This window comes from Chionomys nivalis, chromosome 1 (genome assembly GCF_950005125.1).
Source record: "Chionomys nivalis chromosome 1, mChiNiv1.1, whole genome shotgun sequence".
NCBI lineage: Eukaryota > Metazoa > Chordata > Mammalia > Rodentia > Cricetidae > Chionomys > Chionomys nivalis.
Genome location: NC_080086.1, coordinates 23,575,584 through 23,590,964, shown reverse-complemented (window position 1 = coordinate 23,590,964; position 15,381 = coordinate 23,575,584). Strand labels below are relative to the sequence as shown.

The 15,381-nt window shown below is 47.8% G+C and overlaps 1 protein-coding gene across 1 annotated transcript in view; it reads left to right on the top strand.

Annotated features, from left to right (window-relative positions):
* Positions 1-9,465: 9,465 nt before the first annotated feature.
* The window catches only part of Cracr2a (calcium release activated channel regulator 2A), a 66,456-nt gene continuing 60,540 nt past the window's right edge, over positions 9,466-15,381 (top strand). The window contains exons 1-3 of the mRNA XM_057775197.1: positions 9,466-9,712; positions 13,126-13,237; positions 14,323-14,488. Coding sequence (XP_057631180.1) covers positions 9,497-9,712; positions 13,126-13,237; positions 14,323-14,488 — 494 coding nt within the window. The 5' untranslated portion in view covers positions 9,466-9,496. The remainder of the gene's footprint in view (positions 9,713-13,125; positions 13,238-14,322; positions 14,489-15,381) is intronic.

Here is a 15,381-nt window from a genome sequence, read left to right as displayed (position 1 = left end):
TCACTGCAGACAGAGGGCCCATGACTTCCCTGTTCCAAAGCCTGTTCTCTTTGGCACTGTTTTAATCTATTTTCTGTTATTTACTGTAACAAAATACCCTTGGCTGGGCACTCTGTGAAGAAAAGATGCAGACGTCCCATTACCTGCAGCTGGATTATATCACAGTGATAGCATCGTGGAGGGATCGCCCATGAGAGTAAGGGACCCCACAGCAAGGAGGAAGCAAGAAGCAGTTCAGGGGTCAGGCTCTGGCCTCTGCAGTGATTGCTTTTGTGAGCGCTAACACCAGTCAAGGGTCTTGCTCCCAGTCAGCTCCCATTAGTAGGTTAAGGTCTTCCTACCTCAATATTGGCACACTTCGGACCAAGTTTCCAAAGTATGAACACCCTTGGGGATCAATCGCAACCAAACCACAGGAAATCCTTTTTAGCAGGTCGCCATTATGAACTTTCTTGTAAACCCCAGTGCGTCCCTAGGTCAGTCAGGGTCAGGAGTCTGGCCACTGTCTGCATCTCTGTCTTCAAGGTGAGCTTTGGTGCTGGGGGGAGCATCAGCAGACTGAAGGCAGTAATTTCAGGAAGGCTTACTGGAGCTGGGTCCAGCATGCCATCAACCCACCAGGCCAGGTTAGGGCTGCTAAGCAGGCTTCTCAGTGCAGCTCCCTCACCTTCCCCCTTCTTCTCCTCAGCTTGGAAGAGGGGCACTAGGCCCATTTCCTGTGGGATTTTGTATCCTGCTAGGAGGACCATTTTCTATCACCCTTTCCCTAGTTGTTAAAAAGCCCCTCCCACTGTATCGCTAATGACAAACAAGGTGTGTGTCAGTTCTTCTGCAGGGTTTAAGGGGGGGATTCAAGTACCCAGCAGCAAAAGCCTCCTGCCCGTGTCACCAGCTGCCAGTCACCAGTCACCAGAGCTGAGAGCTCCAGGTGAGCAAGGGACAAAAGGCCCACAGGCTTCATCTGTCCTTAAGACTCTCAGCTCCAGGCCATGTGCATGCCAGTGCCATTGCTGTTCAGTAGTCACGCAGGGGAGCAGTTCTAAGAGGCCCACGGATGCTACACTCTGTGGATGCCCAAGCCCATGACAGAACACGCGGTAATACTTCTGTGTTACCTCCACGCTGTCTCCCAAATGCTTCAACGCATGCCTAGAAGACTGATAATGCAGGTGAAAGCGGCACACATGGTCGTTAGGCTGTATTGTTTGAAGAATAATAACAAAGCCACCTCTCCATGCTCAGGACAGACGCCATTATTTAATATTGTTTCTCACTGGCCGGTTGAATCTGCGGAGGGGCAGCCTGGTGATCTGGAGGGCTGATTCAATTCCTCACGATTCAGTAGTGAACACATCAGGCTGGGTTGATGCTGGGATGAACTAAGACCTTTGAAGCTACTGAGATGGAGAGAGATACTTTGCATATAGGAGGATGAACTGTTTTCATGTGGGAAGATATGAAGGACCAGGGACAGAATGCAATGGCCTGAATTACAACCGTGTCTTCCAAAATTCCTGAGATAACCTGACTCCCTATGTAGATCACAATAAAAAAAAGGGAACCATTGAGAGACATCAAGCTCAGAAGGGCAACCCTCAGAGAAAACTCCCTAGCCCCCTCTACTGTGTGAGTGCATTGTAAGAAGTCAGCATCTGCCACTGGAGGAGGGATACTGTAGTGCCATGCCTGCTCGAGTCGGGCAAGGGGCTGGAGACTGAACACACACACACACACACACACACACACACACACACACACACACAGAGCCAAGAATGCTCCAAGAATGCCCTTTTAATTGTGTTCCAGGGCTGCTTATGTAGGGTCTCCTTCCACGCCCTAACTAACTCTCAGCTGCAAGCCTACCAGAAACCACTCCCCTGCCATCAGGAACACCTGAGGATCTCGTGCTCAGAGCAGCTGCAAAACAAGTTACTTGCTCAGAGCCGCTGCAAGCATAGGAAAACAAGTTGTTTACTCCCGCAGGCAGGGGGTCACAGGGTCTGGGGGTCCACAGTTCCCAACAGGATACCACCAGAACGCAGCCATGGTGGTACCTAACCTTGGATTCCCCAATTTAAGGAACAAATAGGGAATGAGTTTGTAAGTCCCTTGACCACTATATCCATGACATTCTTATTATAGTTGGGGATCAAGACAAAGGGGAAGAAGAGAGAGAGAGAGAGAGAGAGAGAGAGAGAGAGAGAGAGAGAGAGAGAGAGAGAGAGAGAGAGAGAGAGAGAGAGAGAGAGTTTGAAGACACCAGGGCACAAGCAATCTGAGAGAACAGGAAATAAAGTAGGGGGATGAGAGTGTGGGACAGAGAATGGGAGGTGATACGAAGAGATATTAATGGTCTGGTATGTTTAAACTTTAGCCTGAAAGCGGTCTTTGTGTTAGATACATCTCCCAGACAAAGATGTCATAATTCATATAAGGCAGAGTTGTGGTTTAATAAAGATATTTTAATATGGGCTTAGGCACGTGGGTTACGACCAAAAGAGGTGCTTAGAAGACATTAAGACTGGATTGATTCATTATAAAAGAAAGAGGCTTCTTCACCCCACAATTCTGGATTTCCAAGGAGACTTTACCAACATCAGCTTCTGGAGAGGGCCTCATGGTAGATAGCACCATATGGCAGGGACACATGGGTGCGAGGGGGTGGGCACAGACTGAAGAGGGAGCTGGAGACCATGCACGGTGCAGCTCACTCTTTCCCAGTGGCTACTCTGAGGAAATGGACCCATTCCTACTAGAGCCAACTCACTCCAAGGGATGAGCACCAACCTCTTCACCAGGCCTGCCCCTACAAATTCCATCACTTTTCAGTAGAATTTCAGCATGTGAACCTTTGGGGAAGAAACCACATCCAAACCGTATGGATGCTCTTGGGTTCAGTTTTACATCTGGGCATAAAATTAGCAATTGCAAGGCTGAAGGGATGCTAATCTGTTAAAAGCATTTGCTGTCCTTTCTGAAGACCAGAGCTCAGTTCCCAGCACCCACATCTGGCAGCTCATGACTCCCTGTAATTCCACCTGCAGAGTTTCAGGTACCTTTTTCTGGCCTAAGTAGTAGGCACCTGCTCTCTCTCTCTCTCTCTCTCTCTCTCTCTCTCTCTCTCTCTCTCTCTCACACACACACACACACACACACACACACACAAATAAAATAAAGTTTTAAAAAAGTAGTAATTACCTACTCTGCTATGCTGATTATATACCAAGTATTGTAATGGTCAATACACATAATTCTTTGCAGCAGCTCTGTTTCATAGCCCCATTTTACAGAGAGAGAGAAACTGAGATGTTAAAGAGGACCTAAGTTTGAATCCATAGTCTGCCACTAAAATGACTACTTAAGCTCCCAGAAGCAGGATTTTGAGACGCCGCTCTGAACCTGGTTCTGACAGGGCAAACCAAATTAAATGGAAGCTCCTCTGACGGTGTTATTTGCCCGTTTTGATGATCTCCATGACAACCGGCTTTTCTTAAGCATTTGTTAATACCTTCTGATTCAAAAGTTGGATAAATGAGGTGGTTAATCATTGTGTCGTAGATGGTGGAACCGGCCCTGTGCAAGTTGCCCTATGACTGCCAGATGTGAGTCATGGCACATACCCACTGTCTCCTACCTCACCCATAAATAAATAGATAAATGTAACAAAAAATAGGCAAATGACCCGAACCAGAGTTAAATTTCATGGTGAATTATTGAGGAACAATAATAATTGTTCATTTTGGGATAGCACCTTGAGAGGTTTCATCATACACACACATGGTTCTCCTCTGTCCCCTTATTTGTGACTCATTCCCTTGCCATACTGTAAACTCACCAAGGAAACAGCAACTCTTAAATTCCTCTAGCCATCTTCCATGGCACCTCCTGCCTACTTTGATGATGTCTGCATTGGGAGAGAAGCATAAAGACTTCCTCAAGAAATAGTTGGGGCATCACGATACAAAAGAAAACCTTTGAGAACTCAGACCAGGGATTTGAAAGCATAGGAGAATCTAGAACTAGGAGAATCTAGGAGCATACGTTCTGTAGAAAATATGCAAAATGCACCTAAGTGCTGAGGCAGGAGAGTGGCCCTGGCATGGGGTTGCAGAAGCCTAGCCCATAGGAATTTTTACATGTGGGTGCTTTACACAGGGTATATACATGCCCAGGAGAGAGAGGGGGCAGTAAGAGGGAGGGGCAGTAAGAGGGAGGGGCAGTAAGAGGGAGGGGGCAGGCTGCAAAGGGGAAGAAGCCAAAGCATGAACTGGGGCAAAGATCCAGGCTCTGGTCCTGCCAAGTGCTTGGGAGTACAGCCCACAACTCAACCTTTGCCCTCTCTGAGACAAGGGTACTGACCCTTCACCCTCACACACAGCTCGGTCACTGGTTGAAAGCTATTAAGAAGCGTTGAGGAAACTTATGGGCATTTTTGGCCTCACCTCTGTGGACCAGTAGCCTGAGTCGGCTCTATAAGAAGCACAGGTGCAGGCAATGAGAAGCGAGAGCATCTGGGAGCCCGGCAATGGTGTACAAATGTTTCAGTGTCTGAGTGCCATCAATCACGACACATACATTCCCATTGCCAGGGTCAGCTCCACCACACTGATGTAAATCGCTGCAAAACCATGACCGTATGCAGGGTGCTCATCTAAGAAGCAGAGACCGTGTGCCTTTTCTTGTTTACATCTCAGCATGTTTGCAAAATCAAAAGACAGGGCATGTAGAATCCTGTTGACAAGATGTTGTGCAAAGCCAGGAGCTGAGAGCGCCTTTCCCTCACCGACCTGGAGTCTGTATTAGCACTCTCTGAGCTCCTGTCTCCCAGGCATCAGAACTGACAGCCTTTGAACAGATCTTGTTCACATTAGGAAGAAAGCGGCCACTCTTCTCATGTTGATACATTTTGCAGCAGTTTTTCTCGTATATACCAGCCGCCTTGAAACACATCTAATTAAGCAGCAGTTAGTTACTGGGACTGTGCTTGGCTTTGATGTGCTCATCAGCGTTGGGGAGGAAGTGTCGGGAAGCTAATCATAATAGGACTTCGCTCTTATAAAATGCCTTTTATCTTCAAAGTGGTTTACAACCACTAATTATTAGAGGAATTAGCATGAATAGCAACCATCTTGGTGAGACCTGAAGCCATTAGCCAGGGCTTTTAATGTATCTTCTAATAGATCGTGGCAGTGTGGCGGGGGGTGTTTAATAACAGCTGTCCGAACCTGGAAAGACTTATTTCATAGAGGTAATGCAGCTGTTCCCTGTCTCCCTGGAGGCCAGAACATGGAAATTGGACCTAATTTGAGGAGAAAGGATGCTCACTGGAGGATTGCATAAGCTACAGCAGGTTGCCAGAGGGAAGATAGATAGTCTTTATCTATGGTGTCTGCACACACCTGACCCTTTTGGAGGCTTGTCCCCTTCCTGGTGGTCTGGTGTGGGTGAGGTTACTTCACTATGTTCCATCCAGCTGACAGTCCATGTTAGATTAGTGAACCTGTTTTTTTTTTTTTTCTTCATGTGCTTGCTCACTTTCCCCCTTCCTCTCACTCCTGAAAGAGAGGGGAAGAAAGAAATGAAAGCTCATGAAGATATATGTGACTGGATGAGAAACTGAAACATGGGAATCATTCCTCCCAGAGTCTTGGGCGTATGAACACGTGCTCCCAGGTGGTGGCGTTGTTTGTGAGGTTTAGGAAGCGCAGCCTTGCAGGAGGAGATTAAGAAGCCTTCTCTCTCTCTCTCTCTCTCTCTCTCTCTCTCTCTCTCTCTCTCTCTCCCTGCCTTGTGCTTGTGGTTCAAGATCTGAGCTCTCAGCATCTCAGCTACCACCCCTGCCTCTTGCTACCTTGTCTTCCCACCATGGTGGGTTCCTATCCCTCTGAAACCATAAGTAAAACTAAACTCCCTGTTCTGTAAGTTGCCTTGGCCATGGCATTTTATCCCAGCAACAGAAAAAAGTTACTAATTGAATATATATATATATATATATATATATATATATATATATATATATAATTTCTTTGGTTTGGCTTGCTAAAATATACCAAGGTGAGGAAGCTAGCTGGATTTCCAAAACCACAATAGTTGTAATAGTGGTAATGATAATACCCCAAACAATAGTGGTAATGATAAAAGGTAGTTTGCCCAAGGACAGCTGAGGAAGATGCTGTTTTCTTATGGGAAAGAGATCAGCTTGTCAAATCCCCCAAACAAATGCTACCCGGCATGTAGCAAATCTCTTCTCTCTTGATGATAATGTTTATTCCCAGCTCTGCTTGCCCTGTCTCCTGCATTTTACAGATGGGAAAAGGAATTGTGAAGATGTCACCTAACTCTTTTAGTGTTACACAGCTAGGCAGTGACGGAGGCAGGATTTGAACCTGGGGCAACTTGGTTTTTCCCATTCTGCTGTGCCACCTCCCAGAAGCTCAAGTGTGATGCTCCTTTCACCCTTTGTTCTCTCCCCAGCAAAAGAGCAGGGTGGCCGTATGCTCAGTCTGTTGTTTGGCAAGAACTGTCTACTTTCAGCCCCGCCGACTCTGAGCGAGTCATTGTGAACTTGGGGTCCCACTACACAGGGGTTCTCTTCCCACTGAAACCTGGATAGTTGAAGAGATTTGAATGGCTCCCAGGGACACTTTGGGACTTTGATCTCCTAACTGCCTGCTGCAGAAGGGATTCAAGGGGAATCTGTGTGACTTAGTGGCCGCCTTCAAGTTGGCAGCAGGTAAAGTGGGGGAGAAGTAGCAGCTGAAGTCCAGATTAAGGGCGAAATTCCCTTGAAACCCTCAGGAGGGATCTAGGTTTGATCTACAAACTTTCTGATTGCACACTCAAGCTGCCGGAATTACTCTGGATAACTGGGAAGTCGCCCTAGGAATATTTGAAGACTGGATAATTTGCATCTGCATGTAAAGTGTTTTATGGAATTATCCCAGAGGAAAAGAGTGGTTTAGAAACTCAGCCACAGGCAGAAACAAAGTGTGTTCAGTTGAGAGATACACCTCAGTGATAGGGTATGCTTAGCATGGCATGGTCCTGGGTTTGGTCAGGAGAAAAGAGGGAGGGAGGGAGGGAGGGAGGGAGGGAGGGAGGGAGGGAGGGAGGGAGGGAGGAGGGTGGAACTTAGCCTGCCTTTTTTGTGACTGTAATGTCTTTTGAGCTAGTTAAAAATAAAAGTAAAAAATGAAAATATATTACTATTGTGTACGCACGTGTGTGTACAAGTGCCAGTATATGAGTGTAAAGGTCAGAGGGCAGGTTTATGGAATCATTTCTCCCCTTCTACCTTTACCTGGGTCCTGGGGATTGAACTGGGCTCACCAGACTTGCATGGAAAGTACATTTACCCACTGGGCCATCTCACCAGCCTCTCTAACAGCAAATCTTGAAGACAGGAACCCTGTCTATCCCCAAGGCTAAGGCTTCCTTGGGCATTCTCAGGTGGGAGATAGCTGAGCCCAGGACAGGGATTCCACTTTACTTGGAGATGGAAGCAGTTTTATCCCTCACTGCCCTTGGAAAACCCACACAAGCTGTGCAAAGATTTCAAGGCAATCCAGGGGACTCAAGGGTAAGGAAAGAAGCCTGGATGTCAATATATAAGTGGCTTTCCCCAGGAGCTCTGCCCTTCTTCTATGTGTTTAGGGTAGCAATCTCAACCTTGGGATTGAATATTAAATATCTTGCATGTCAGAGACTCATTACAATTCATAACAGTAGCAAAATTGCAGTTAGGAAGTAGCAATGAAATAATTTCATGACTAGGGTCACCCCAACATGAGGAACGTATAATGACACAGAATTAGCTAGATTGAGAGCCACTGGTGTAGGGTTTGCTTAGCTCCCTGCGCAGTCTGTAAGTTTCCACAGGGAAATTGCTTAATTTTACCCATTTTTCTCCTTGACAGAATTGAATATCCAAGGAAAATCAGGGTTTGGGGTTAAATACAATATACTGGTGGCTAGTGGTCCAGAGAACCAGCTACTCTACCCAAGGACCCAGGTTCCATTCCCCAGCACCCACATGCCAGCTCACAACCATCTGTAACTTCAGGTCTAGGGGAATCTAATGCCCTCTTCTGGCCTCTATGAGCACTGCACACATATGATGTACAGGACACAATGCAGACAAAACAGCCTTAAACATAAAATTATATATTCATATACATATGCAATAGACTAGGCTATAATGTTTAGGTTTGGGTAGACAGAAAGTGGTCGTGGCCCAAACACAACAATAATTGCTTATCTTCCTCCTTCTCCTCAATACACTCATTGGGTTATTGACATACAGTAAGCTGCATGACTTTGAAGTCTATAGCCTGATAAATTTTGACATAGATTTGTGTGTGCATACATACATACGTACATACATACATGTATATGGTGTGTGTGTGTGCATGAATGCAGTCAGTCTTCCCTTTGTGGAGGCTCTACATCCAGCTAACCATGGGTGTGCACTGAGCAGGTGTAAGCTGTTTTCTCTAGTCTATATAGCATAAGAACTGTGTGCACAGTGCTTACACTTTCTCTAGATGGCATGTGGTAGGAGGCAGGTGCAGTGATGCATATCTGTGACCCCAGCGCATGGGAGACGGAGGCAGGAGGATCACAAATATGGGGTCAGCTTGGGTTATACCGTGAGGGCCTGTTTCTAAATAAACAAATAAAATATACAGCAGGCTATGCATAAGTTATGTGTAAATACAATCCATTTTGTGTAAGGAGCTTGGACACTTGCAGATTTTTGAGCAGAGTGAGGAATCTGAAGCAGTTCCTCAGGGATACTGAGAGGCCGGTATGGATTAATGAATAAATTAGTAGATCTGTGAGCCTACCGTGGCTTCACATGCCACACTCGGGAAATGACGACAGGGATCATATCCATCCGTATCCCAGATCACCTCGTACTCATCCCTCCTCACTCTGTATCGCCTGTCATGGTTGTTTCCATTTTCCATAAATGTCATCAAATGCAATAGTAAACTTGGACAACTGTAAACGAACTTATGTAAACAGGACCACGTGGCACATATCAGTCCTTGGCTTCTTGCGTTTGTGTGATCAGTTTGAAATGTATCCATTTTGTTACTCACTCCCTGTTTGTGCAAGGTAGCTACTGTTGTGTTCACATACACACTACAGTTTGTGTTTCCATTCATCTCCTTCTGTGTTGTGTGACTATTTAAATTTGGAGCATAGAGGGCGCCCTATAGCCCGTCTCCTCTCAGTCTTCATGTATTCCTTCCCTTCTCTCGTTTGACAGACTGGATGATCTATCAGCCATCCCTGCAAACCACACTGGTCCTGAGCCCGGTAATTAAGAGCTGGTTGCTAAGAGATGCCAGCACACGCCAGTGACCAGCTCTGGACACAGTTTCTCTCCCTTCCTGCTCTTCTTCTGTCTTGTTCCACCCTAGTCACACCCTTCTTTTCCCCATCTCTGCTGCTCAGGTTCTGAAAATCCACAAGGAAATCCACAGGTCTGATGGCCACCCCCAAGGGGAGGGCAGACTCCAGCTCCCAGATGTCAGGCCATGGGTGGCAGGAACGTGGAGCCTGCCTGGAGCAGATGGACCACCCAGAGAGGTTGGAGGTGGAGGAGCAGATGCCAGTCCAGAGTGTCATGCGGAGGAAGGCACAGGAATTCTTCCAGACATGTGACGCCGAGGGCAAGGGCTTCATCGCCAGGACGGACATGCAGGTGAGAGGGGTTTCCACCTCGAGCTTCACATGAGATCCCTGCCAGAGTTCTTTCCAGAAAAGGTCTTAGCTCTGGAGCCGCTGCCAGTGTGTACTGTGTGGGGAAACCTGGTCTCTGTTCAGTCAACAGCCCTTACCTGCTGTTGGGTTGTTTTCCTTCCCTGACTCCACCCCGAGGCTATTGGACCTGGTGTTAGTCACATGATGGATTTACTATACCACAGGAGTCCCAGGATGTGGCTCAGCTGGTAGAGTGCTTGTCTAGCTGCCGTTGATGAAGCCCAAGTTTAATCTCCAGCACCACATAAACTTACGTAGATGGGGTGTGGTGGCACACTCCTGTACACCCAGCTACTTAGGAGATGGAGGTAAGACTGTTGGTTCAAAACCAGTGGGTGACTCTGTGAAATCCTTTCTCAAAAATAAAATTAAAAAAATATGGAATGTAGTTAAATATTAGAGCACTTACCTAGTACCTCAAAGGTCGTGGGTTCAAGGCCCAGTACTGAAAATAAAAAGGTCATTTTTGAAACGACCTTTAAGTTTTATATAATTCCTTTTGTGTCACTAGGACTTCCTTTTTTTTCCCCTCTAGCCACTTAAAAGTGTAAACGCCATTCTTACTTCACTGACCATACAAAACTAAGCCATTGCAGGTTTAGCGTAAGGAGTATAGTGCATGGGATGCTCCTTCCTTGTTCCCTGTCCCCTTGTCCCTTCAACAGCTCCTGAGAATGAAATGGCCCACTGCAAGCCTGTATGGTACAAACCAACCTACTATAGTAAAGCCAAGCACATCACAGTCTGTCATGGGGCAGAGGCTGATACAGCCTCAGCTCTCCCGATGGTGCTCAGAATAGCTGAGCTATGCATGCCACAGGCAGGAAACAGCTCTGCTCAGACTGCTGGGGCCACCCAAAGGAAGAGGGTGCATGCACTTCTGGCCTTAAAGATGGCTCTCCTCCAGCTTCCTCTCCAATGTGTCACTTGAACAGAGGTAAAACGGTGTAGCCACGTGCTTGAGGAAGGTGGCTGAGCCTGAGTCTGAAGACCCCTCCCTAGTTCACACTATCTGCAAATTCGGTATGGCACCTGTGAGTTCACATGCCCACAGACAGGTTCAAAGGGTAAAAGGCCACTTGAGGGTCCTGCTAACCTTGGATGTCCTTCCTGATCCTTTCCAGCTAAAGTATAATGGAAGCTATCAATTTTCTGCCAGGTCCAGGAACCAGAAGCTCACTAGGTAGGGAGGAAATCGAATCCCAAAGAAAGTGTTGGGATCCAGCTGTGATGGAAGTTGGGGAAGTTTCAGCCTACCTCCAGGGGGAATGTCTTTCATTTCCGAAGGAGCCAATAAGCTTCCTACTTGCAAATCTAACACTCTCCTACCCTGAATTCTTCCCTGAGGTTCCTCCACAGCTGGTTTATGAACTGCTGATGTCTGCTGTGCTGTTGAGTTTCTAGAGCCCTTGCATTCACTTTCCCTCTCCTTCCTTTCTTGAAAAACCCCATTCATATTTAATTCAGTTCTTCGAAATGGCTTTCCCGTTAGCCTCTCTTCCCACTTGGTAATGTGTACCAAACGCCACCGTTAATGCACAGACCAGCCAAATGATGCTTTATGGCTCAGCAGCTAAAAGACTGTGAGCCAAGCACCCCCTCCAGGTGTGTCATGGGCTGTCACATCTGCTGACTCCAACTGTCCACGTGTGCGTCCGCTTTCCCTCCTCCAAAGCCCTGTGTATGCCGGCTAAGGCTGTCAGTCACTTGCACAGGAGGCATTTGTGCAGCTGGTCCTTGGGTTCCTGAGGAGAAGGAGGGCCAGCTGAGAGGTAACGAAGTCCCTTGGGAGTCCTCACTTGGAGATGGGTCATTAGGTACAGGAGGACTCTTGCTTTGGCTTGGGGCCATTTCACACCAGACAGACAGACGCCAGAGGGAAGTGTCAACAGCTCAGTTGCCTCATTCCCTGGGCTGTCAGTGGGTGCAGGCTCTGAACCTCCAAGGCCCTCCCCATTGACCTACCTCCACCAGCTGGATCCACAGCCTCCTGGAATACCATCGGCGGAGGGAGGGACTAAGCATTCAATTCCACGAACTTGTGGGGGACATTTCACATTCAAATCAGAGTGGGACACTGTGTGTGTGTTGGGGGGGGTTCACTTGAAGTTAGGAGGGGGCTTATCCAGCATTCTCAGAGCCAAAGAACCAAATAAGTCCACAACTACTTAGAAGAGTAGCGCTGAGGTCCTGGGGCAGGAAGACCCATACAATGTGGGAGGTAGCATGACTCAGGAAAGGGGGTACCTGTTAGGAATTTTCCTAATGCGAGCTCTCTGCTGACGCAAAAATCCCAATCAAGCCAAATCACAACAAGCCAAGTTAAAAAATATCCAGGTTTAAAGAGATTCTTGTGCTCTCAGGTGGCTTGGAGGGGAAACCCAGAAGCTACTAACTCAACCACAGGGGTGGGGGGCAGCCACAAGAAAACTTTCCTGGGAAGCAGTTTAAACACACTGAAGGAGTGGTTAATGAGGGAGTGGTCAAGATTTTGGCAGGCTCGCCTTGGCGGGCACAGGGATGGGGCCTCCAAAGATGGAGGCCAGAGACCGGGTCTTACAGTACCCAGAGGAAAAGACCAGGATGCACACAGTGGCTTCATGGGCCTCTGTCTCCCCCCTCCCTGTCCTTTCCATTTATTTATTTGTTTGTTTGTTTATTTATTGATGTATGTATTTATTTATTTATTTAGTTATGTGCTGAGGGTCAAACTTAGGGCCTTGTGCAGGCCTACATCCTCAGCCAGTTTCTTACTTTTGATTTTGAAACACAGTCTCACCAAGTTATCCAGGCTGTCCTTGAACTTGGCATCCTCCTGTCTCAATCTCCAGAGTAGCTAGGATTACAATCCTGTGCCTCTAGCCCTCCCCCCCCCCCCGGCTTGGATCGAGTGGTTTCCAGATGCTGGGTGTTGTGTCTCTGGCTGCCAATCTGTGGTCTCACTTTCCTTCAGAACACCACATCCTCTAGGAATCTACCTGGAGCTATCTATCCAGTCCTGTACAGCATTGGTCCTCGGCAGTGCTCGGAGTGCCGGCTTTGAAGGCAGACCTGGATTTGATTTCTTGGCTGTATGACCCTAGGGCTAGCAATTCGCCTTTAAACTTCATCTTTAAAATGGGAATAATGATATCTACCCCAAAGGCGTATCATGAGAATTAAATGCAAATAGATGCATAGATTTCTTTATAAATCATATAGAAAATTGTCTGATGTGTTGGTTGGCACCCAACAGAGGGTCTCTTCATTAATATGGAAGGGAGGACAATGTTTGAGACTTTTGCAGGCTTGAGCCATGCTCAGGGCCCCCATGGCCATCAGCATGCTGACTAGTGTGGTCTGAATTGCTTTCAGAGGCTACATCAGGAGCTACCCCTAAGTCTGGAAGAGCTGGAGCACGTGTTTGATGCCCTGGATGCTGACGGCAATGGCTTTCTAACCCCAGAGGAGTTCACCACTGGATTCAGTAAGTTCTGCTGGCTGATGGGCACCCAGGGCTGGCAGTTTCCCTGTAGCTGTGTGACATATATTTCTGCTTCCTCCACCTCTTTTAGACTCTGCCTCTGGAGCTTTCCAGCTCTTTCTTTGGGGTGCAGAGCCAGAGGTTGAGGGGAGTAGATTATGGGGTTCTTTGTACATGCACACCTTGGCTGTTCATACCATGGCAACCTCTGTGCCCATCGACAGTCATTGCCAGGGTCCCCATATGGGAGCTCAGGCAGGTATGGCATCAGCAGGAAGCTGTGCCAGAATTTCTCCCACATCTTTCCTGCCTTGATAGGCAAAATAAGCAGCAAAAGTGTGCGACAACAGGATAGCTCAGCCTAAGTCCAGCTGAGAGGTGGTGGCTCTCAGAAGTTTCTAGGTTTGAATAGCACAGTCATTCTCAAGGTCACCAGTAGGAAAGAGAACTAAGGTCTGGGAGCATGATAAAGAATTCAGATCCTGCCTCCAGATGAGATGAACCAGTAGGCCAGTTTCTCCATTTCTCTGCCTCCTGCAAAGGGCCATGTAATTTCCCTAAACACATCAGGTGCTTTGAAAGGATGGGACACACTGCTGTCATGCCAGCCATCGTGACTATAAAGAGAGCTGCCTGTATGTGTGCGGAGGTGCTGATGGTGGGGATGGCAAGGCAGGCCTCTGGGGAGTGATGGGGAACAAACTTACTGCTTAACGCAGCAAAGGAAAAGACATGCTTTTCTTCCTCTTTGGTGGTAGTACTTGGGATTGAACCCGGGACCTAGGCAAATGTTCTACCACTGAGCTACATCCTTCAGAGACACATGCTCTCCATCTGACTTTTAGAGATCCATGGAGGAGCCAGCCTACTTCCCAGGCACTGTCTCCAGGCTCTGGCATCTTTGTCAGAATGCAAATGGAAGATCAGAGGGAACAATCTCTAGATGCGGTGCCCCATGGATCTTTGCTATTGAGGGACCCCCTTCTGCTCTTCAGGGCAATCCTTGTATGGTTCCCGAAAAAAAGAGGAAGCCAAGTCCTCCCTGAGTTGAGGATATCAGATTCAAGTCTTGCTCTCTACTCTTCTAGGTCACTTCTTCTTCAGTCAAAATACCCAAAGTGAGGAGGAAGCTGACAAGCAGATGGAGAAGGTGTATCAATCTAGAGGTGAGGATGTGGAAGGCATGGACCATGATGAGGAAGCACAGTTTCAGATGCTGATGGATAGACTTGGAGCCCAGAAGGTTTTGGAAGAGTAAGTCTAGGCTGGGCCCTGTCCATTCCTGCTTACCTCTTTCCCACGTTCTCCACTGTCCTCACTTCCTGCTGTCTACTGCCATCATTGCAGGCCTTGGGTCTGCTCCCCTTGCAAAGGGTGCCCTGCATCAGAGATGGCGCGGGTGTGTGTTCATGGAGGGTGGGGATGCTTTAATGATTGGAGCGTCATGCCCTCAGGAAGAGAAGGGCCCAGGGGGGAAAGCAATCCAGCAAGGTCAGTGGAGAAGTGTCCTGCTCATAATAGACCAGTCTAGTGTCACAGGTGAGAAAGGCTGGCAAAGGTGTGTGCCAGGCAGGAAGGATCCAGGAAGAGGCCCAGGATAGAGTGTGACCGGTGGAGGAGGATGGGTAGGAAGTGAAACTGGCCAGCAGCAGCAGAGCAGGAAGGCAGGGTGTGAATAACCCAGGATGATGCTCAGGATACAGAAGGTGGGGACGTAGGCTGTGAATAACCCAGGATGATGCTCAGGATACAGAAGGTGGGGACGTAGGCTGTGAATAACCCAGGATGATGCTCAGGATACAGAAGGTGGGGACATAGGCAGGCATTTGGGGAGCTCATCAATCAGACTCCCAACTCAGCTTAACGTCGGACAAGAGGCCAGAGCCCAGCTACCACTGCCAGGGACTCCATAAAATACTCCTGCTGCAAGAAGAGGAGAGAGATGGTACTGCCAAGAGCAGGCCACCATCCCGAAGGGCAGGGACTGTCAGCCGCCTTCCTGAAGGACTTTCCAGACAGTGCTCACTAGATGTCACAATGAGGACCATGTCAGATGCCTGTGTTGAACTAAGATAAATGATACATCTGAAAGACTGTTTCTAGATTGGCCTCTAATGGCCAACAGAGAAGACAGTGGCAGTCCCCAT